The following is an 18,930-nucleotide window of genomic DNA, read 5'->3' as shown; positions in this document are numbered from 1 at the left end:
CCATCAGGTGGTGATCATGGGGCACAGCCACACTCCTCTGGGATCACCTCACATGGCCTCATCCCCACAAGCCCCCAAATCCCAGGGTGTCCCTGCTGAGGCAGGCATGACAGGGTGCTGGTGAGTAGTGCCCAGGGGTGCAGGAAACCTGTCCTGCCACTTCCTACCTGCATCCACCCTCTCCCTAGTACAGGCCCATAGCACAGGGACTTAGGGGCCTGCCTAGGTCTCCAAGCACTAGGGCAGAGCCAGCCATGCTGTGTGGGGGCCTCCAGGCCCTGGAAGCTGCCCCATGGCTCAGGAAGGTTGCACTGTCCTGCTTCCAGCTCTGCTTGCAGTATCTAGCCCCACAGGCCCCGTGGGAGCCTGTGCTCAGGAGTCTCCCATGCCTGCTGTGTCCACCCACATATGTGGGTCTTGGCCTGACTACAGATGGGAGTGGGGGACCCCTAGTGTCTTGGCCCTGCACATGGGTACCCCCTCCCCGTCCCATGAGGCGTCCCCAGGGTCAGCAGCTGCACCGGACACATTCCCTGGCCTTTCCTTCCTGTGAGTTATTTGCAGTCACTCCCTGTGCAGGGGGGGTTCAGGGCTCAGCACAGGAAGTGAGTGAAGGCCTGGCCCGGGAGGAGGAAACGGACAAGAACCCAAACCCCAAAGCTGGTGGTTGGTGCCTTTTCTGCTCAGCTGCCTGGCAGTCTCCCTCCTCATTGCCCATCCCTTTCCCTCCTGGGTACACACACAGAGGTGGAGGAACTGCCCCAAAAACTTCCTCCTGTATCTCCAGCCTGAACAGGGTCCATGTCGTCTCCAAGGCACTGCATTTCCCTGCGCGTCTGACTCTAGGCCCTGGATTAGATCACTGGGCAGGCAGAGGAGCCTGAGCCCCGAGAGCTGCTGCCACCGCTGGGCACGTGCCGGGGCCAGGTCAGGGGCTGGATCCGGCTGAAGCCCCCGACGGCTTTTCCCTGCCCTGGCTGCTCTCAATGCTCCTGTTCACATCTGTCATTCGTTTTGGGGAAAGTTGCCACGGTGCAGCCCTGAACTGGGCAGTGGCACACAGCGGCTCGGCCGGTTCATGCCCGGGCAGGGCAGTCGGTGAAGCTGCCCCGTGCCCCATCCTCTGTGAGCACAGCTGCTCCCGGGCACACCGCAGGCCCACCCGAGACAGCAGCGGCTGCCGAGCCCCGCGGGTTTCGCTGGCGGCGGCCCCCGGCGCACAGGGCCAGCCGTGATCCAGCTCTGCGGGCTGGCCCTGCCTCCACCCGGGCTTTCACTGTGATAATCTTTGCTCCAAACCAAGGGATAGCGGAATGATGGGCTCTGCAGCCCCTCGCTGCCAAGGCAGTGCCAGGAAAACCTGCGTGGTCATCCACCTGTGTCCCTGGCTGGCCTTGACGGGAGGCTTGGTGCTCGGGATGTCCCCGCGTCCCCCGTGGACTCAGGCGATCCCACCGCTTCGGGGCTGATGGAGACGCCGCGGCCAAAGCCGGCTCTGCCCGCCTCGGCGGAGCACGAGGAGCAGCAACGGAGGCTGTCGCGTCCTGAGACCGCGGGAGGGAACACTGCCTGGAGACGTGCTGCCCCAGCTCGTCTCGGGATTGGACAGCGCAGCGACATCCCGAGCTCGGAGCTGCAGGGCTGGGAAAACCCCCGGGAGGCGAATCCCCCCCGGGGGGGCACCACCGGGGCTGCGAGAGCACCCAGGGACCCCGGACCTCGACCACCGTTGTCCCCGGAGCTGCAGCTGCTTCTCCCTCCTCGGGTCCCGGGATCGCTGCGGGGCTCGGCGGGGACGCCCCCTCTGACGGACCCCACCGCCGTGCCGGCCCGTCGGGGCTGCCCCGAAGTGGTTCCCGCTGGAGGGGCGGCACGGCCGTACCCCCCCGCCTCAACCCCGCCCGGACAAGGACTCGCTCGGGTAAACAAATGAGTAACGGGGTGGGAGTCCGGCCCCGACAAGGACCCAGCCATGGGTGCCGCCGTCGGGGGGGCTTTGGGCGCCGGCACCGGGGGGGCTGCACAGGGAGGACGCTATGGAGCCTTCGGAGGCGCTGCTCGGGCTGGGGACGATGGGGCAGCTGGGCGACCCCCGCCGGGAGGCCCGTCCCGAGCGAGGAGGGAACGGAGAGGGACGGGACCGCTTCCAGGGGGCGCGGCGAGCCCGGCCCTTCCCCCACCCCGCCGCAGGGCTGAGCCGAGCCGGGCTGAACTGAGCCGAGCTGAGCTGAGCCAGGCTGAGCTGAGCTGAGCCGTGTGGGTCCCGCCGGCAGCGAGGTAGGGCTCGGGTCTGCACGGGGTGGGAGGTGTTGGAGCGGGGCAAGGAATACGCGGCCGAAGGGACTGAGAAGGACAAAGAGCCCAGAAGGCTGGGATGGACGGCCAGAGGGACCGGGATGGACCGAGAGAGACTGGGATAGGCGGACAGACCCAAGGACTGGGACGAGCGGAGGGGTTTTGCGGGGCTCCCGGGGCTCGCGGGGCCGGCTCAGCCGCTCGGTTCGCACACAACCCCGAGGATCAGGGGAGCGGAAGCGGAGACCCCATGGTGGGGGACGGACACATGGTGTCCCCGCTCCCCCCACTGTCTGTCTGTCCCCGGGACCGAAGGTGCCCGACGGGCAAGACTTGGGCTTCCCGTCGGCACCAGGATTTTCTTTCGGCGCTCACCCTCCGGGACAGGTCCCCCCACCCGGCCCCGTGTGCCGCTGGCTCCTCTGGGAAGAGTCGGGAAAGGAGCAGGAAAGGTCCGGGAAAGGAAGGGTCTATTTCTGGCGGTCGGAGTGGGCGGCCAAGCAGCCTTGAAACCCTCGAGATGCCGCGACGCTGCGGGCGGGGGCAGCCGCGGGGCAGGGGGCCCTGGTGCCGACCCCTCCAGGGATGCCGAGCCCCAGCTTCTGCATGCAAGGACACCTGGGGTGATCCCCCAGACACCTCCGGGTTGAGGACTTCTGCCCCAGGCCACAGCAGGGATAAGCGAGGACAGTTACCATCCTGTGTGTCACTGCTTCCCTGAAATGTCCTCTGTCCTGGGTGTCGTAGGGATGTCCCTGCTACAGGCCAGGACAACTTCTACAGCAGCAGATCCCTGTGATGGCTGTGGGTCCAAGGAGGGACACTGATTCCCTGCCCAAGTCCTCATCCCCATGGCCTTTCCCGTCCTAGCTGATTACCTCGAGCTGATCTGATACCCCAGAGCCCCAGCCTGGAGGGGTGGGTGGCAGTGGGACCACATCCATCCCTGACAGGGGACACAGTGTCCCATGGGACCACCTGCACCAGGGACATCAGGCTGCAGAGACAGAGGGGGTCATTGTCCTGGAGAGGTCCAGTGAGCAGAGACTGGGCACACGAGATAGATGCAAACGCCCTGCAGCATCTTCTGCACAGCTGCCCTGTGGCCAAGCATCAGGTCCAGTGACAGGACCCCAGATCGAGGGTGCACATGGGGTGTGAAGGGAGTCACTGCTGCCTGGTTTGGGGGTCCCTTTGCAGGTGTGTGGTGCCTCTCTGCCCAGCAAATCTCCACTTCCAGCCCCCCACCCTGTCCTGATCCTGCAAGCCCTGTACAGACTGCAGTGCAGTCCTGCCCAGGGAAGACTGGGGAAGCAACCGGCTGGGGCAGAAGCTGATAAGGAGCAGCCTCCCGCACTCCCCATCTGCCTTTCCCTCGCTCCCCTCGGATGTGGCCAGGGCAGGAAGCAATACCCGGCAGAGGCAGGGCAGCCTCAGTGCATCTGCTACAGGATGCAAACCCGTGGGCTCAGGCACTAAAGGAACCCCTTTAGTGCTTGCACCAGCCTGCCACACCCTGCTGCCAGTGCCTCACAGCCTCCAGCAGAACATTTCAGAGCCACCTCCTCTCCTCCAGGATTTTACCCCAGCACCCCTTGCCTTGCTCCCATGGGGTCTCCCTAGAAGCATTTTGCTAGGTCCAGAACCCGAAACCCAGGAACAGGGGGTCGGTGGGGACTGTCCCTGGGCTCAGGATCTCTCTTCTGCAGCACCTGCTGTCCCCACATGCATCGTCCTGCAGTGGCTACCCACGATGGGGGGGAGATTGTGAGGGGGGACCCTCCACCCCCACATGAACCCCTTCCCGGGGGCACCACTGGTGTGCTCTGGCACAGCAGGGGTTCCCTCACTCCCAGCCCTGTGGCTGCTAAGTGACCCCTTGTAAATATTTGATTCCCTCTAAGTGCTTGTGCTGGGCCAATGCAGCTCTGCACAAGGGGGGCCTCATATGCTCGGCTCCTGAGCCCCCGGGTCCCTGTCTAGGCCACAGAGGGCAGTGCGTGAGAGTCCAGGTTGTGGTTGTGTCCTGTTGGGCAGGAGGTGAAAGGGAGAGCAGTGAGGGGATGTAGGTAATGGTGGGATTTGGAGCTTCTGGTGTCAGTGCCTCCTTGCCTGGCCATGGTGCCACTGGAGGGAGACAGCACATCCCCCCACCCCCTTCCTGCTGGACACTGTGGGGAGGGGTCAACTCCTGCCACTGCAAGCCAGCAGACAGCCAAGAACATCCCATGGCTGTGAGTCCCCAAGTAACAGGGAGAGCAGGGTGGTTTTGCCTCAGGGGGTCCTGAACCCCAGGCACAGGGGAGAGGTGCTCAGGGACATCATCCTGACAGTGTGGGTAGGCACATGGCAAGGGACAGCTGGAGTGGGACTGGCACACTAGGCACCCACATGTAATCGGTGTGGGGTAGGGGGTGACATTGTCACCTCCCAAAGGACATGGGAAAGGCTGGTGACTCCTCAGGGACATGGAATATCACACCGACGCCTCACCACGTGTATGCAGGGCCGATGCTTCTGGGGCCACGGAGGTCTCTCAGGGACCACTGAGAACAAGCAGCAGGAAGTTTTCACTCTTGGCTCATGGAAAAAGCCTGGCGCACCCTTGCAGTGATTCACCACCATGCTCCGCCAGCCCCCTGCACCAGGACAGGACAGAGATGGGGACAAGCCGCCGCCACCATCCTTGGTCCCTTCTCCACTCCCCAGAGCTGCAGGACCTGCGGCACAGCTGGTGACGGGGCACGGGCAGGGTGCTGCCGTGCTGGGTGGATGCCAGCACCCTCAGTCCCACATGCCGCCGGGATGAGGCCCCACTGGATGTTGCAATGCCTGGCCCCATCCCAGCCTGGCCCCATCCCAGCCCAGCAGGGCTGTGGGATCGGCGCGTGCCTCGGGTGTGCGCAGTGGCTCCCAGCCCTGCGGTCATGCTTGCACCAGGGGCCGGAGAGGGGCTGGCAGGTGAGGGGTGTCTGGGTGAGGGACACAGCATGGGGCCCGCCTGGGACATAGGTAAATGGAGCCCAGCCAGTGATGGACCAACAGCCAGGACTGGCAACAATCAGGGCTGGTGTGAGGTTTAACTTGGGGGCAGGGGACAGGTGGCAGTGCCACCCTGCACAAGGGGAAAGCAGGACTTCCAGGACCCCCACAGCTGGGGGCACTGCACTGGCAGCTTTGCAGGGGTGGCAGATCAGGATACAGCTGGGCATCCCACTGGGCATTCTACTGGGGCCACTGGGCTGAGGACTGTGTCAGCCAGGAGGGTGGGCTGGGGCAGGCAGGTTGGTGAGAACATCCACAGGCTGGAGAAATAGGTCCCAGGGGGAGAGGAGGGGCCTGGTCCCTGCAGGGGTCTGTGTCCCCAGGTTGTCCATTCCCCATTGTTGCTGTGTCTCTGTCCTGTCCCACATCATCTCATTTGCCTACTGGACTAAATTAGCAATGGAAAGTCATGTAGTACCAGGAGTTGCACTTGATGAACCTTGTGGGTGCCTTCTAACTCGGGATATTCCATGATTCTATGATTCCCAGACGCTTCCCAGCCAAAACGAGGCAGAGTGACACTGACTGGGCTGCCCATGGCCACAGCCATCTTTGTCGCACTCTGTCACAACCACTTGTCCTGGTGGGGACAGCTCCCACTGCAGAGGGGTGGGCCGGCAAGGCAGAGCGGGTCTTTGACTCACACTGGCTGTGACTCACACTAGTTGCCAAACTACTGGCTGTGGCAACGGTACCAGGGATGCAGCACAGCCTCAAACCTGTACCTCAGTTTCCCCAGCCTGCTGCAGGAACTGAGCCACGGGTAATGCTCAGGGATAGGTGGAGTACCAGGATCACGCCCTGGTGTAGCCACTCTGTGCCTGCATCCTTCAGAGTGTGTCCCCCACCATGATGGAGGGTGATGGCCCAGGGGTCTCTAGCTATGTCCCCCCTGGCTTCCCCCAGCACCCACTGTGACGGAATTCAGCCTCGTGATTGCAGCCCCACATGGCTCTTGGCCGGGGACAGTTAATCCCAGCAGCTGCAGGGCTGGAGCCCTTGGCACCCACTGCAGCTGCGCCTGGAGCTGGCATGAGCTGGGTCCCACCCTGGTGTCCCACTCCACAGCCCCTGGGGGACCCCACATCTGCAGGCTCAGGGTGGATGATGGGTGTGCTTGGCCATGGAGAACAGCCCTGAACTCCTTCCATTTCCTCCACAGGGCAAAGCGGGATCGTTGCCAGCAGCAGTGGGGGGCTCTGGCCATGGTGCAGAGCCAGGAGGGTGCCTGAGGCTGCTGGAAGGAGCAGGAGCAGGTGTGGGACATGGAGTCCCCCAACAGCAGTGTTGCTGGACAGGCAGACTCGTGCTTTGGGGTATTCAATGCCAGCGATGGCCGCGCCAGTGCACGGAACAGCATCGCCTCGCCCTGGTTCTCCACAGCCTTCGGCCTCATTGGCCTCTGCTCCAACCTCTTTGCCCTCTGCGTCCTGGTCAGCTCTTCCCGCAAGCTCTCCAGCCAGGCTCGCTCTTCCTTCCTCATCTTCCTCTGTGGGCTGGTGGCCACAGACTTCATGGGGCTGCTGGTGACAGCCTCGGTCATCATCCCCTACCACTTCATCAAGTTCTCCTGGGCCGAGGTGGACCCTGGCTGCCACCTCTGCAACTTCCTCGGCTTCTCCATGGTCTTCTTCGGGCAATGCCCACTGCTGCTGGGGGCCACTATGGCTGGGGAGCGATTCTTGGGCATCAACCGTCCCTTCTCCCGCTCCACCAGCCTCTCCAAGCGCCGTGCCTGGGCCATCGTAGGGCTGGTGTGGAGCTTCTCCTGCTTGCTGGGGCTGCTGCCAGTGCTGGGACTGGGCCGGTACACACTTCAGTTCCCTGGCTCCTGGTGCTTCCTCACCCTCCTGCCCGACACTGGCGACGTTGTCTTCAGCCTGCTCTTCGCACTGCTGGGCATCCTCTCCGTGCTGCTCTCCTTCATCCTCAACACCGTCAGCGTGGTAACGCTCTGCCGTGTCTACCACGACCGCGAGTCGGTGCAGCGGCGCCGTGACAGCGAGGTGGAGATGATGGTGCAGCTCGTGGGCATCATGATCATTGCCACCATCTGCTGGATGCCCCTCCTGGTGAGGACCCTGTCCTCATGTTCCTCATCACCACCCCTCCATGTCCCCCCTGTTCCTCCTTGTGGGGCCTCAGTCTTGGTATGTTCCCCCCCACCTCCCTCCATGTCCTTCCTAGGGCTTGGTGTCCCCCACCCTTCACAGTGAGGTCCCAGATTTCAGTGTGTCCCCTCCATGTCCCTGCTGGTGAGGTCCCAGTTCTGGGGGTGTCCCCTTGCTAAGACCTCTCCTGCTGAGTCTCAGTGTCCTCCTGCCACCCTGAGCTGCCCCAGTGACAGGCAGAGCAGCTGCTCCCCAGTGCCCCAAACCAGTCCAGGACCCCTTCAAGGGGCTCAGTACCTTGACCTTCATCACTTCCCCACCCTGGCATAGCTCACGGATCCTCCACTGACAATTAGCTCCGTTTCTCCCCCCAGATTTTCATCGTCCAGACGGTCCTGCAGCACCTGCCCGGCCAGGCAGAGGTGCTGCCCACAGACACACAGGAGATGCTGCTGATCTACATCCGCATGGTCACCTGGAACCAGATCCTGGACCCCTGGGTCTACATCCTGTTCCGCCGAGCTGTGCTGCAGCGTGTGTACCCCCGGCTGCACCCCCGGCCCTCCATCGTCTCCCTCACCCCCTCCCTGCCCCGCAAGCTCACCACCAGCTCCGTCCTGCAGTAGCAGCCCTGGGGACGGGCACTGGGTGGGGGGACACAGCCATCCCCCTATCCCACCCCTGCAGTGGATCCCCACCACCTGCATCCAGGGGCTTTCCCCACCCCCCTGAACTCAATACCCAACAGAGTGTCGGGGGGCATGCGGCTGCTTGCCCCTCCCCATCCCCAATAAAGCACAGTTCGTGCAGCTCGGTGCCCACTGGGGGTGACCTGGGGGCGAACCCAAACTGCTGACAACCAGAGCAACAGCCCTTCTCCTCCAGTCTCTGCTTTAATGAGCCACAGCCGCTGCCCACCACATTTGGGGGATGTGCTAGGGGGATCCTTGGAGAGGTGGGTGGGCAGACTGGGTGCCCTCTGCCCCTCAACCCAAGGGACAGATCTGGGAGCTGCTCAGGGGGGTGTGGGGGCAGGAAGGGGATCCCCACCAGCCCCAGATGGGGTGGGGATGAGGTGAGGATGTGAGGAGGGGACAAAAGTGAGGGACAACACCTCCCCCCCAGCTACTCCTTATCCCCCTTGGGGTGGCAGACGGCTGCCCACACCTCGGCCACGAATTCTTGGGGGAAGGCAAACTCGCCCAGCACCGAGTCCAGCCCTTGGGCAAGCTGGGCCACACTGGGGCTGCCCTTGGCTGCCTCCACCATCGTCGAGGCTGTTGGGGAGAAGGGGCGGGTAAAGGCCAGGGTGAGGGGCTGGGTCAGGATCTGGGGCAGGAGCAGGGCTGGGGAAGAGGCAGGAGCTGTGTCAGGAGGAGGGGGTGGAGAAGGAGCAGGGGCTGGGGAAAGGGCAGGGGCTAGAGCAGGGTTGGTGAGGGTCAGGACAGGATCAGGTCAATGGTAGGGGGGCCAGGACCAGGGGAAGGGGCATGGTCAAGCACATTCCAGGCCCCCCGCTTACCCAGCTCACTGTCGCGGATGCCCATGTAACTCTCCAGCAGATCATCCACCCGCCGGGCAGCTTCTTCCTCGGAGGGGCTGGGCTGGGGGTGAGGGGCCTGGGGGGTGAGTGCCGGCCAGCACAGGGGGCACCCAGGGGCATGGGGATCCTCATCCCCACCCTGGCACAGTGTGAGCAGCCGTGGGCTCGGGGTGGGCCTTACCCCCTGCTCCAGCACGGCCAAGCCCTGCGTCCGCAGCCGGAGTGTTTCCTTCCCACTGGCCACTCTGGCTTCCCCCGGGGATTTGCTGCTCCGCGTCCGCTGCCCGATCATGTCTGTGCCCCAGGGTGTGAGGGTGAGGGCACAGGCAGGACCTGGTACCCACAGCCCCTTGCTGCCCGCTGTCCGGCCATCCCCCAGCCCCGCGGGGGCACTGCAGGGCAAGCCGTGTGTGGGACGGGGCTGATGTGTCAGGGACACCCAGGGGTACAGGGTGGGGATGCTCATGGTTATGGGGTGCTCACGGGTACTCAGGACAACACAGAGCAAGGGGGGTACCCATAGGGGGCACGAGCAGGTGTGGGAACCCCCTAAGGGGTGCCCATGTGAGTGACCCAGGGCTGTGGGGCACACACACATATAGTGGGGGTGCAGAGGGGTACAAACAGGGGGTGGTGAGCCCTGGGAGGCACTCGGTCCCTGGGGTGGGGCTGCAGGGCCATAGAGGGCTGAGGACAATCCCCGGGTCCCCAGGGCAAGAGCAGGGGGACAGTCCCAACTCACCAAAGGCCTTTTTGGGCTGGACCAGGCGGAGGGTGAAGGGCTGAGCCCGTGGCAGCTCCCGCAGCATCCGGGCCACCTCATAGTGCCGGCAGCCCACGATGGTGTGGTCATTGATGGCTTCGATGCTGTCCCCCACACACACTGTCTGCAGCCGGTTGATGATGCTCCCCTCCTTGATCCTCTGGGGACCACGGTGGGACAGGGACACAGCAACCATATGGCACAATGGGACAGTCAAATAGCCCCCATCCCACCCCACACACAACCACCTCAGTGATCCCACACTCTTTATTTAGTAGTCAGGTCAGGCAGGGAGGCCCTCCAAACCTCCCCATGGCAGGGGAGACCCCAGGACCAGGGTGGACCCAGAGAAGGACTGATGTGGGGAGTCAGGGAGGAGCCTGGTCCCAGGGAGGAGATGTGCAGGGGATGTCACCTGCAGGGCCACAGTCCCCAGGACTGCCCCAGCCCCAGCGCGGTCCCCAGGGGTTCACCTTGATGAAGGCATAGCCAGCCCCGTTGTCTGTGATGGTGAGGCCAAGCGCATCCTCTGTCTTCGTCACCTCCACCTCCTTGGTCTCGCCCCGGACGTGGGCGAAGATGAAATCCTCCAGGCCAATCTGTCCCCCCAGCAGCTTCTGCATGTCCACTTTGTGCGTGTTGAGTGTGCAGAAGAGGATCTGCCCCAGGGAACCCTGTCAGCAGGGACTGGGGATGCCCCAGCAGGGCAGGGGGTGTCAGGGGAGCCAGGGCCAGCCATGGGGGGATTCGGTCAGATCTGGGAACTGCTAGAACAGAAGGGACGCAGGGAGCCCCAGCCTGCCTGGGGAACCTGCACAGCCCCATCCCTGTGCACCTTGCCACAGCTCCAGGCAGCTAGAATCAGACAGGGAACCAGCAGCCTCAACTCCCGTCCCACACACAGGGAGTGGAAACTGAGGCACAGAGCCCCCAAGCCCCACCCCCAGAGGAGCCGATACAGCCTTGAAAAAAAACACTCTTCCAGAAAATTTTGGGGACTACACTTGCAAGCAGCTGGGGACTTGTGGGAGCGCAGGCCGCAGACAGTACCACAGGGTGGGTGTCCCTGCCTGGGGCACGAAGCTCCCTCCCTGGGCCACAACCCCTCACCTCGGTGGGCGATATGTCGAAGACCTCAGCGATTTTGGCGTAGAGCTCCTTGACGTTGGTGAAGCCCTCGATGCACCCCGTGGGGCTGCCGTGGGCCAGCTGCGTGTGGAACACCAGCCTGGGGCGGGTGCGGGGGGCCCGGGGGGCCGCGGGACCGGCGGCGGCGGGCGGCTCGGGGGTCCCCGGCTCCTGCCCCACACCGTTCTCCATGGGGCCGCCCTCCGGGGGCTGCCGGCCGTGCCTGCCCGCCCGCTGCATCCCTGCGGCGCTGCTGAATTATGGATGGGGCTGGCTCCCCGCCGGCCGTAAGGTGATCCCCGCACTCGGGAACCTGAGCCGATGGTGCAGGTCACCCGCAGGGATCGGGTGAGCTCTGCCACGTAGGAAGAGCCCCGGCCAGGCTAGAGGTGGGAGAGCAGCCGGCCCAGAGCCAGCACCATCACACCCTCCTGGCTGGAGCTGGGGGCTGCAGTGATGGGCTCAGAGCTATCACCCACTGATTCACCTCAAAAGCCTCAGGATCAGCTCCAGAGCTCCCTCCGAGCACAAACACACAGTGACTAGAGTGGTTTTCTCCCATATTTATTTGCTCCCATCCCCATCCCAAGCCCAGCGGCACCAGGAGATGGCAAACAGCAGATGCAGCTACAGAGCACAGGCCTGGCAAGTGAGGTAGGACCGGGCATACCCGGGCCCCCAACAGACTGAAGGCCAGGCTCACGTAGTGCTAAGTAAGAAAATAAGACACTCTCTAATTACAATCTGAGATTAATGACAGGCAGCCCCGGGAACACCAACCCCGACACCAGCTGCCAGCACAGTGGTCCCACAAGAGCAGGGGGGCTCAGGCAGAAGGGGCAGGAGGCAAAAAAGCCAGTGCAGCACACCCAGGGTCCCTGCAAGTGGGAAGGGGTCGGTCCCAGCTCTCCTCTCCCAGGGGTGCTCACCATGGGAGGGGGTCAGTCCCAGCTCTCCCCTGCTCCCTCCCCCAGGAGGGGCTCAGTTCCAGCTCCCCTCTGGCCTGAAGAGTTTTATTGCCCTCAGGAGCTCGCTGCCTGGTCCTAGATATGGAGAGGAAGGAGGGGAGCCAAGCAGGGTAACAGGAAGAGGGGCTGAAGGCACCCATTAAATAAAAGCAGAGGCAGGCCAGGGGAAGGAGCTGCCCCCATGCCTGTGCTGGGATGGGACCAAGGGGTTCCCAAGCTGGCCAGGGGACAGGAGGCAGCACCAGGATCAAGAATATCCCAGTCACCCCCCACTGCCCCCCAATCCCAGTTCACCCTGAAGGGGTGGATTCACTCCAGACCCATACCCACCAGCACCTCCTGCCTGCCCAGTCGGGCTGTGGGGAGGCCCTGCTTGGCAAGGCAGGGCTGGGGAGCTCAGGGGAGAGCAGGGGGTGCTCACGCCACTGCTGCCCCCTCTTCCAGTGCTGCCCCAGCTGGGATCTCAGCCCTGTCACCACTTGTCCCCCGAAGCTCAAGGTCCCCATAGTTGGCGCAGGTGTGGGTCAGGCGCTCTGGGCTGGGGGGTCCCAGCTGCAGGAAGGTGCGAGGGGCGGGGGGAGCAGCCAGACCCCCTGCAGAGACTGTCCCTTGTGTGAGCTCCAAGGGATAGGCCCAGGGTCCAGCCAGCCCCAGGGTCTGGAAGGGCTGGTCCTCTCACAAGTGTTCACTGAGGAGGGAGAAAAGCACAGCCGAGTTAAAAAATCCCACAATGGTTTGGGTTGGAAGGGACCTTAAAGCTCATCCAGCTCCTCCATACCTTCCAGTAGCCCAGGGTGCTCCAAGCCCCATCCAACCTGGCCTTGGACACGGCCAGGGATCCAGGGGCAGCCACAGCTTCTGTAGGCAACCTGTGCCAGGGCCTCACCACCCTCACAGGAAGGATTTCTTCCCAATATCCCATCTATCCCTGCCTTCTGGCAGTGGGAAGCCATTCCCCCTTGTCCTGTCCCTTAATCCCTTGTCCAAAGTCCCTCTCCAGCTCTTCTGGAGCTCCTTTAGGCACAGGAAGGGGCTCTGAGGTCTCCCTGGAGCCTTCTCTTCTCCAGGTGAACACCCCCAGCTCTCCTGCCTGGCTCCAGAGCAGAGGGGCTCCAGCCCTTGGAGCATCTCCGTGGCCTCCTCTGGACTTACTCCAACAGATCAGCATCTTTGGACATGGGGACACCTCCTGAATTCAGGGACTGGGCTTCCCTCTCCCACAGCTCCCCGGAGCAGCTCCAATCCAGTCTCTGTCCACACCTTCCCTGCTCAGCTCCCATCACCACTGGCTCCAGCTCAACCCTGCAGTCCCATGGGCCTGTGCCGCAGCCCCAGCCCTGGCTCACCTGGCGATCCGGGACAGGATCTCCTTGACGCGCAGCACCAGCGGCTCATGCTGCAGGGGGTTGCTCTCGATGGCACTGTGCAGTTTGGCCATATAGAAGTCCAGGGTGCTCAGCGTGGGGGTCTCCCCAGTGCCTGCGAGGTGACAGCCCGATGAGCAGGGCCAGCAGATCCTCAACCAACCCTGTCCATGTGCTGGGGACCACAGAAAGGACGCCAGCACCAGGTGCCATCTTCTGCACTGGTACAAGTCCAAGAACACATGGATTTGGGCCAATCTGGGGTGTTCTAAGCTGTGAATATGGCTCCAGAGAAGGAGATATCCCAGCCTGCCCTGCACCAGGACAGGGGAGCCAGCTGGCTGTCCTGGGCTTTCCAGAAAGCCCCCCAAGTGCTGCAGAATCCCACCCTAGCAGCAGATGAGCACTTATCTCCACCCACTGCCCTACAGTGATTCCTGCATGGAATGGGGAGAACCCTCAGTGCACCTCTGCCCAGGCAGGGGTCCCAGCAGCCAGGGGGCCCCATGGCTGCTCCCAACTCACCAGGGATGGGAAGGGAGGCAAAGCTGGCAGTGAGGGCCTGCCGCACAGACTGGAGCTGCTGCTGCAGGGCCAGGGTCTGCTGCTCCTCCTGCGCTAGCTCCTGCTCCAGCTTCTCCTTGGCGCAGTTCATGCTCTCCGTGTGCTTCTGTAGGATGGCGTTCTGTTCCTCGAACTCTGTGTTCATCTTGCGCAGGCGCCGCAGCTCGGCCTCCCGGGCTGCTGGGACAGGGCCATGTCTGCAGGGATCCCCCTCATCCCAAACCCAACCTCTGCCCCAGCCATGGCTCTTCCAAGAAGCTCCATGTCACCAACACCCAGGCTCCAGCCAGGACCTGGTACCCCTATCCGGCCTCCCCAGGAACCTTCTGTAGCCCCTCACCTTTGTTTTGGTCCAAGAACTCTTCAGTGAAGATGGGCACATCGAAGGTGGAGAAGGTGTCACTGCACTCACCAGCCTGAGGGACAAGAGGGGTTGGGCAGGGCTGAGCCCACCAGAGGGGACCCCAACACTTTGGGGCTGGGCTGATGAGGTCTCTGAGACAGGGTGACCTTGTTGGCCCTGCCCAGCAAGTGGGGAGGGAAGACAGCTACACTCTGCCTCCCACCCCTCCAAGAACCTGGGACTCACAGCCCTGGAGCTCCCTCTGCCCACCCACACCTGCAGCCAGTCCAACAGTGCCATGTGCCTCAGTTTCCCTATACATAGGCATACTGACAGGGCCTTACCTTGTGGGGGTGCCCATTGAGCAGGGTGTTCACAGCCACCGTGCCCGTATCCTCTGCAGGGAAGAAAGGAGGAGGTCACCCCAGGAGCCAGCCTCGTGCCCCTGACAGGCTCTGGCAGCACCTGGCTGGATCCCAGCAGCCACTGCTTTCACAACCCACCTTTTTTGATCTTTTTCTCCTGGATCTTCTCTGTGCACATTTTGTAGGCCTCTGACTGCTGGTATTCCCGCAGCTCCTTCATGTACTGCTGCTTCTCTCGCTCTGCTTCGTCCAGGTACCGCTGTGGGAGGTCATGGAGTGGCCTCAGCCTGGCCCAACCCAGGTTCCCACCCAGCCCCCATGCCCCAGGACTGGGACCAGCTCCTTTTCTGGAGCAAGCCCAGCGGTTTGGGGTGCAGGCTCTGGAGCTGCCCAGCCTGGATGTCTCTTCTGTGGGCCAGTACCTGCTTCTCTGAGAGCTGCAATTTGCTCCACTCTGCTCCCAGCATCTTGGTGATCTCCGGGAAGGGCAGGTCAGGATGCTGTGTGCGGATCTGCTCACGCCGCTCGTTCAGGAAGCGCACGTAGCCTGTCACGGGGGCTTTGGGGCCATTGGGAAGGATCTTCTTCCTCTTCTTGCCCTTGGGCCAGCCCCTCTTCTTCACCGGCTGGCACCCAGGGGGAAGGGACAGCCCATTAGGGATTAGAGCCATTGCATCGCTGGGAAATGAGAGCAGCCCCCAGACCTGCCTGGGCCACACAGCCCTCAAGGGAATGTCTGGGCCCTTTCTTGGCCCATGGCCACAGCCATGGACTCGCCTGGGCTGGTGTAGGGCAAGCAGAGGGACAGGGACAGCCCCAGGCCAGGCACCTTGGGCCCCACTCCCAGGGATTGTGGGAGAAGGAACAAGGGCTACAGGACTCACCTCCTCCTCTGGCTTCTCACTGCCCACCCGTGCCGACTCTCCCTTCTCCTGCTTGATGGCCACCAGGAAGTTCCCATGCTGAGCCTTGCCCGTGGCATGTCTGTAGCCAGACAGCACTGTCAGAAAGGGCTGGGATACATGGGTACACATACCCCGGCAGTGCAACCTCACACTCACTGGATCCCCCACATCCCCCTACCCAAACAGCCTCAAACCCGGCACTGGCCATGGAGCCTGTTCCCACGAGGAGAGGCTACAGCAGAGCAATGGCACTAGAGCAGAGCCCAGCACCAAGTGAGCAGGGCACACAAAAGCTGCCCTGAGGTCTGGTAGCAGACCTGGGACCTGTCAGGGACCTTTGGAAGGAGGTTGGCTCTTGGGGTCAGGTAACAGTGAATAGTCACATCCCTGCCTGTCACCTAGGTGCGGGACACATCTTGGCAGGGAGTCCCAAGGGACTCTGAGAGGGAGAAGGAGCTGCAGGGGTTTGGATCCTGGCTCCAGGGGCACCACCTGGAAGCATCACCTACACCCAAGGAACCCTGGAGGCAGAGGGTGAAGGCAGGGCACCGGCTTGACCTGCTCTGGCCACAGCTGCCCCAGCAGGTTTGTGCTGCCTGTGACCCCTCCCAGACACCACAAGCTGCACTGTGAGGCCCAGCCCCACTCCCCAGGTCCCTGCCACGGCTTTATGGAATAGCAACTGCCTCAGACAGAGCCTCCCTGCCCCACTGAGCACCCTGGGTCCCACACTGGGTGGGCAGAGCCTCCCTGTCCCACCACACCATCACTCTGGGTCTCCCCATGCCTCCTCCTCGTCCTGTTCACTCCATCCCATACCCTGTCCCATTCACACCCCTGGATCCCCAAGGCAGCTCTTGTTCTGCAGGAAACATCCCCACCCTGTCAGGGGAGCCATGAAGGGCTCCAAATGGTGCTCACTTGGTTTCCAACGAGGTCCCCAGATCTGGGAACCAGCCCAGAGCCAAACACAAGCCCCAGCACAGACATGTACCAAAAGCCACAGTATTCCCAACCTGCTCAGGATGCACCTCAGAATTTCCCTGTTACTTGCCATGTCATGTACCTGGAGCAAACTCCAATCTCCCTGCAGAGACCCCAAGCTATTGTCATCCCTTTAGCACACAAACAAGCCATCCTTGCAGTTAATTTAGGGGACCCTTCCGCGAGCCCCCAGCACAGAGTCTGCCACTGCACCGGCCCTTGTGGACAAAAAGGGATGAGTCCCTCCATCAGGATCAGAGCCCAACCAGCACCCTGCACCCCCACCCTCACACAAAGCCCTACAGCAAAGTGTGAGACCAGCTTTTCTTCCAGCTTCTTGGGAAAAAGAATCCCTGTGAAAAAGAGGCTGTGCAGGGGCATGGCCAGTCCTGGGCTTTATCAGCTCCAAGAGCAACATTCCCAGTGATGTCCACAGCATCATCATGTTCACCAGGAATACACTAGCACCCTCCAGCACCAGACAGATCACCCTCCCTACTTGTGATCCGGATTCCTCACATGCCTAAGGATGCTTTAAGAAGAAAAGTTATCTCAGGCAAGATTCCTCCTCAGCCAGTTTGCTCTGGCATCCACCTCCCTCCACCTATTAGGTGATTCCCCATCTGCCTGCCCCTGCACCAGGAGGGCCAAGGCCAGCCCAGGGCAGCACAAATACGACAGGAATTCAGCTTTGCTGATTGATCCTGATATGCTTAGAATCTCAGAATCCTGAAATATCCAGAGCTGGGAAGGACAAACAGGGTTCACCAAGTCCAACCCCTGGCCCTGCACAGACACCCAACAATCCCACCCTGGGCATCCCTGGCAGCATTGTCCAAACACTCCTGGAGCTCTGGCAGCCTTGGGGCAGGGACCATTCCCTGGGGAGCCTGGGCAGTGCCCCAGCAGCCTCTGGGGGAAGAACCTTTCCCTGAGATCATCCCAACCCTGACCCAGCTCCAGCCATTCCCTGGGCTCCTGTCCCTGTCCCAGAGCAGAGCTCAGCCCGTGTCCCTCCAGCTCCCCTCGGGAGGAGCTGCAGCCCCCAAGGAGTCTCCCCTCAGTCTCCTCTGCTCCAGCTGAACAAGCCAAGTGCCCTCAGCCACTCCTCAGACCCTTCCCCAGCTCCATGTCCCTCCTTTGGACACTCTCCAACACCTTTAGGTCCTTTTGATCTTGTGGTGCCCGAAGTGCCCCCAGCTCTCAAGGTGAGGCTGCTCCAGCACAGAGCAAAGCAGGACAATTCCCTCCCCAGCACACACAGACCACCTCCAAGGCTTGGAGAGGAGGGAGTTTCTGCCACTCTTTCATCAGGGCACTGACACAGGACAGGGTTGCCAGAGGAGGTGGGGGCAGGTGATGGCACTTACAGCAGGGCAGCGGGCGGCTGCTTGGTGCTGTGGGCCATGGGCAGGGGTCTCGGTCAGCACCCTGTGGACAGAGCCCAGCTGGCACCACCATCGGGCTGATGGTGCCCACCGGTGTCCCCTGCGGACGTCCCCCTCGGCGGTGTCTACCCCGTGGGGAAATCACAGGACCTACCCCCCCCCCACCAATGGCATCTCTTCCCCAACCAGCAGCCCCTCCTTGGCCTTTCCATCCCCTACAGACCCCAGGACCCCGCCACGAGCTCCAGCTCCCTCCCACTGGACCCCCCTTCCTCCCCAGGGTGCTATCCAGCCAGCCCTGGACTCATCCGCCAACCCCCCTCCCACCCGCGATCCCCAGCGTCCCCCGGGCCCTCCCCTGCAGACACCCCCTCTCTCGGGCCCCACCGCAGCCCCCAACACGTTCATCCCCATAACGCCCCGCATCCCCAGTGCCCCCCGGGCACCCCCTCACCAGCCCCCCCCCCTCGCCCTCCCTCTTAGGGTCCCATCGCAGCGCCCCAACGGGCTCGCCCCCATAACCCGCCCTCTACCCGCGATCCCCCGCCCCCCGGAGCCCCCACAGGAGCCCCATAGGATCCCCCATGGAAACCCCCCATGGAATCCCCCGGCCAGACCCGCCGCAGCCGCAGCTCACCTGGCCACGCCCCTCTATTATTATGCAAACGAGGCTCCCGCCGCGCCGCCTCCGATTGGCCGCTCGGCGCCGACCCGTTGAGCGCAGCCCCGCGCGGATTGGCTTGGCTGTGATGAAGTCAGAGGAAAGAGGTGGGATGGAGGGCGTGGCTGGCGGGCGCGGCGCGCGCGCGCGGCGGGCGGCCCGACCAATCAGCAGCCGGCGTGGAGACGAGGAAGTGTTGTGGGGAGGGCGGTGCCTTAAAGGGGCAACGACATAGGACGATGGCGCCACCGCCAGTGGGCCGCTGTGGGTAGCGCCTTAAGGGGGCAGCGTCACGGCGGGATCCCATAGCCACCGACCCATTCCAGTGACCCCAGTATCCTCCCATCGCTCCCAGGGACCCCAGTGCCCAGCTCAGGGCTGATCCACTGATTCAGTTACCCTCCCCCACTGCTCCCAGCAGCCCCAGTAGCCTACGGGTGCTCCCAGTGGCCCTAGCGTCCACCAGTGGGGTCCCAATGGCCCTAAACACCTCCCACACCGTT

At 63.0% G+C, this 18,930-nt stretch overlaps 3 protein-coding genes across 8 annotated transcripts; 1 reads left to right on the top strand and 2 right to left on the bottom strand.

The window, feature by feature from the left end:
- The first annotated feature begins 1,570 nt into the window (after nucleotides 1-1,570).
- Nucleotides 1,571-8,336, top strand: TBXA2R (thromboxane A2 receptor). Of its 3 annotated transcripts, none has more exons than XM_085040734.1 (3): nucleotides 1,571-1,921; nucleotides 6,503-7,412; nucleotides 7,826-8,336. In XM_085040734.1, exons 2-3 carry the CDS (start codon nucleotides 6,606-6,608, stop codon nucleotides 8,075-8,077), a joined length of 1,059 nt encoding a protein of 352 aa, XP_084896860.1. In that variant the 5' UTR covers nucleotides 1,571-1,921; nucleotides 6,503-6,605; the 3' UTR covers nucleotides 8,078-8,336. The 3 variants fall into 3 exon arrangements, with proteins under 3 accessions (XP_084896860.1, XP_084896859.1, XP_084896858.1); XM_085040733.1 differs by lacking the exon at nucleotides 1,571-1,921 and adding an exon at nucleotides 1,932-2,277; XM_085040732.1 differs by lacking the exon at nucleotides 1,571-1,921 and adding an exon at nucleotides 2,302-5,396 and having other exon boundaries at nucleotides 5,427-7,412.
- Nucleotides 8,326-11,339, bottom strand: GIPC3 (GIPC PDZ domain containing family member 3). The gene is made up of 6 exons (XM_085040736.1): nucleotides 10,868-11,339; nucleotides 10,231-10,416; nucleotides 9,737-9,917; nucleotides 9,176-9,288; nucleotides 8,974-9,055; nucleotides 8,326-8,728 (listed from the first exon to the last, which is right to left on the bottom strand). Exons 1-6 carry the CDS (start codon nucleotides 11,123-11,125, stop codon nucleotides 8,577-8,579), a joined length of 972 nt encoding a protein of 323 aa, XP_084896862.1. The 5' UTR covers nucleotides 11,126-11,339; the 3' UTR covers nucleotides 8,326-8,576.
- A 94-nt stretch (nucleotides 11,340-11,433) lies between these two features.
- HMG20B (high mobility group 20B) lies at nucleotides 11,434-18,508 on the bottom strand. 4 transcript variants are annotated; one of them, XM_085040738.1, is made up of 10 exons: nucleotides 18,404-18,508; nucleotides 17,749-17,809; nucleotides 15,374-15,473; nucleotides 14,912-15,115; nucleotides 14,628-14,748; nucleotides 14,469-14,521; nucleotides 14,122-14,197; nucleotides 13,743-13,958; nucleotides 13,200-13,332; nucleotides 11,434-12,541 (listed from the first exon to the last, which is right to left on the bottom strand). In XM_085040738.1, exons 2-10 carry the CDS (start codon nucleotides 17,784-17,786, stop codon nucleotides 12,529-12,531), a joined length of 954 nt encoding a protein of 317 aa, XP_084896864.1. In that variant the 5' UTR covers nucleotides 17,787-17,809; nucleotides 18,404-18,508; the 3' UTR covers nucleotides 11,434-12,528. The 4 variants fall into 4 exon arrangements, with proteins under 4 accessions (XP_084896864.1, XP_084896865.1, XP_084896863.1 ...); XM_085040739.1 differs by lacking the exon at nucleotides 18,404-18,508 and adding an exon at nucleotides 18,384-18,401; XM_085040737.1 differs by lacking the exon at nucleotides 18,404-18,508 and having other exon boundaries at nucleotides 17,749-17,997.
- Between the last annotated feature and the right edge of the window lie 422 nt (nucleotides 18,509-18,930).

The sequence above is a fragment of the Lichenostomus cassidix genome, chromosome 28, assembly GCF_008360975.1.
Source record: "Lichenostomus cassidix isolate B80296 chromosome 28, HeHo_3.0, whole genome shotgun sequence".
NCBI classification, from domain to species: domain Eukaryota; kingdom Metazoa; phylum Chordata; class Aves; order Passeriformes; family Meliphagidae; genus Lichenostomus; species Lichenostomus cassidix.
The sequence above is the reverse complement of the archived record's forward strand: the minus strand, read 5'-3'. Positions and strand labels throughout refer to the sequence as shown.

Excerpts from the sequence above, each read along its gene's own strand:
- HMG20B (XM_085040738.1), bottom strand. The coding sequence starts at position 17,786 with ATGGCCCACAGCACCAAGCAGCCGCCCGCTGCCCTGCT. Across the intron at positions 14,749-14,911 it reads TGCAGCTCTCAGAGAAGCAG|CGGTACCTGGACGAAGCAGA; the intron begins GTACTGGCCCAC and ends GACCTCCCACAG. Across the intron at positions 14,198-14,468 it reads TCAATGGGCACCCCCACAAG|GCTGGTGAGTGCAGTGACAC; the intron begins GTAAGGCCCTGT and ends CTTGTCCCTCAG.
- TBXA2R (XM_085040734.1), top strand. The coding sequence starts at position 6,606 with ATGGAGTCCCCCAACAGCAGTGTTGCTGGACAGGCAGACTCGTGCTTT. Across the intron at positions 7,413-7,825 it reads TCTGCTGGATGCCCCTCCTG|ATTTTCATCGTCCAGACGGT; the intron begins GTGAGGACCCTG and ends TTCTCCCCCCAG.
- GIPC3 (XM_085040736.1), bottom strand. The coding sequence starts at position 11,125 with ATGCAGCGGGCGGGCAGGCACGGCCGGCAGCCCCCGGAGGGCGGCCCC. Across the intron at positions 9,918-10,230 it reads CTGGCTATGCCTTCATCAAG|AGGATCAAGGAGGGGAGCAT; the intron begins GTGAACCCCTGG and ends CGTGGTCCCCAG. Across the intron at positions 8,729-8,973 it reads CATCCGCGACAGTGAGCTGG|CCTCGACGATGGTGGAGGCA; the intron begins GTAAGCGGGGGG and ends TCTCCCCAACAG.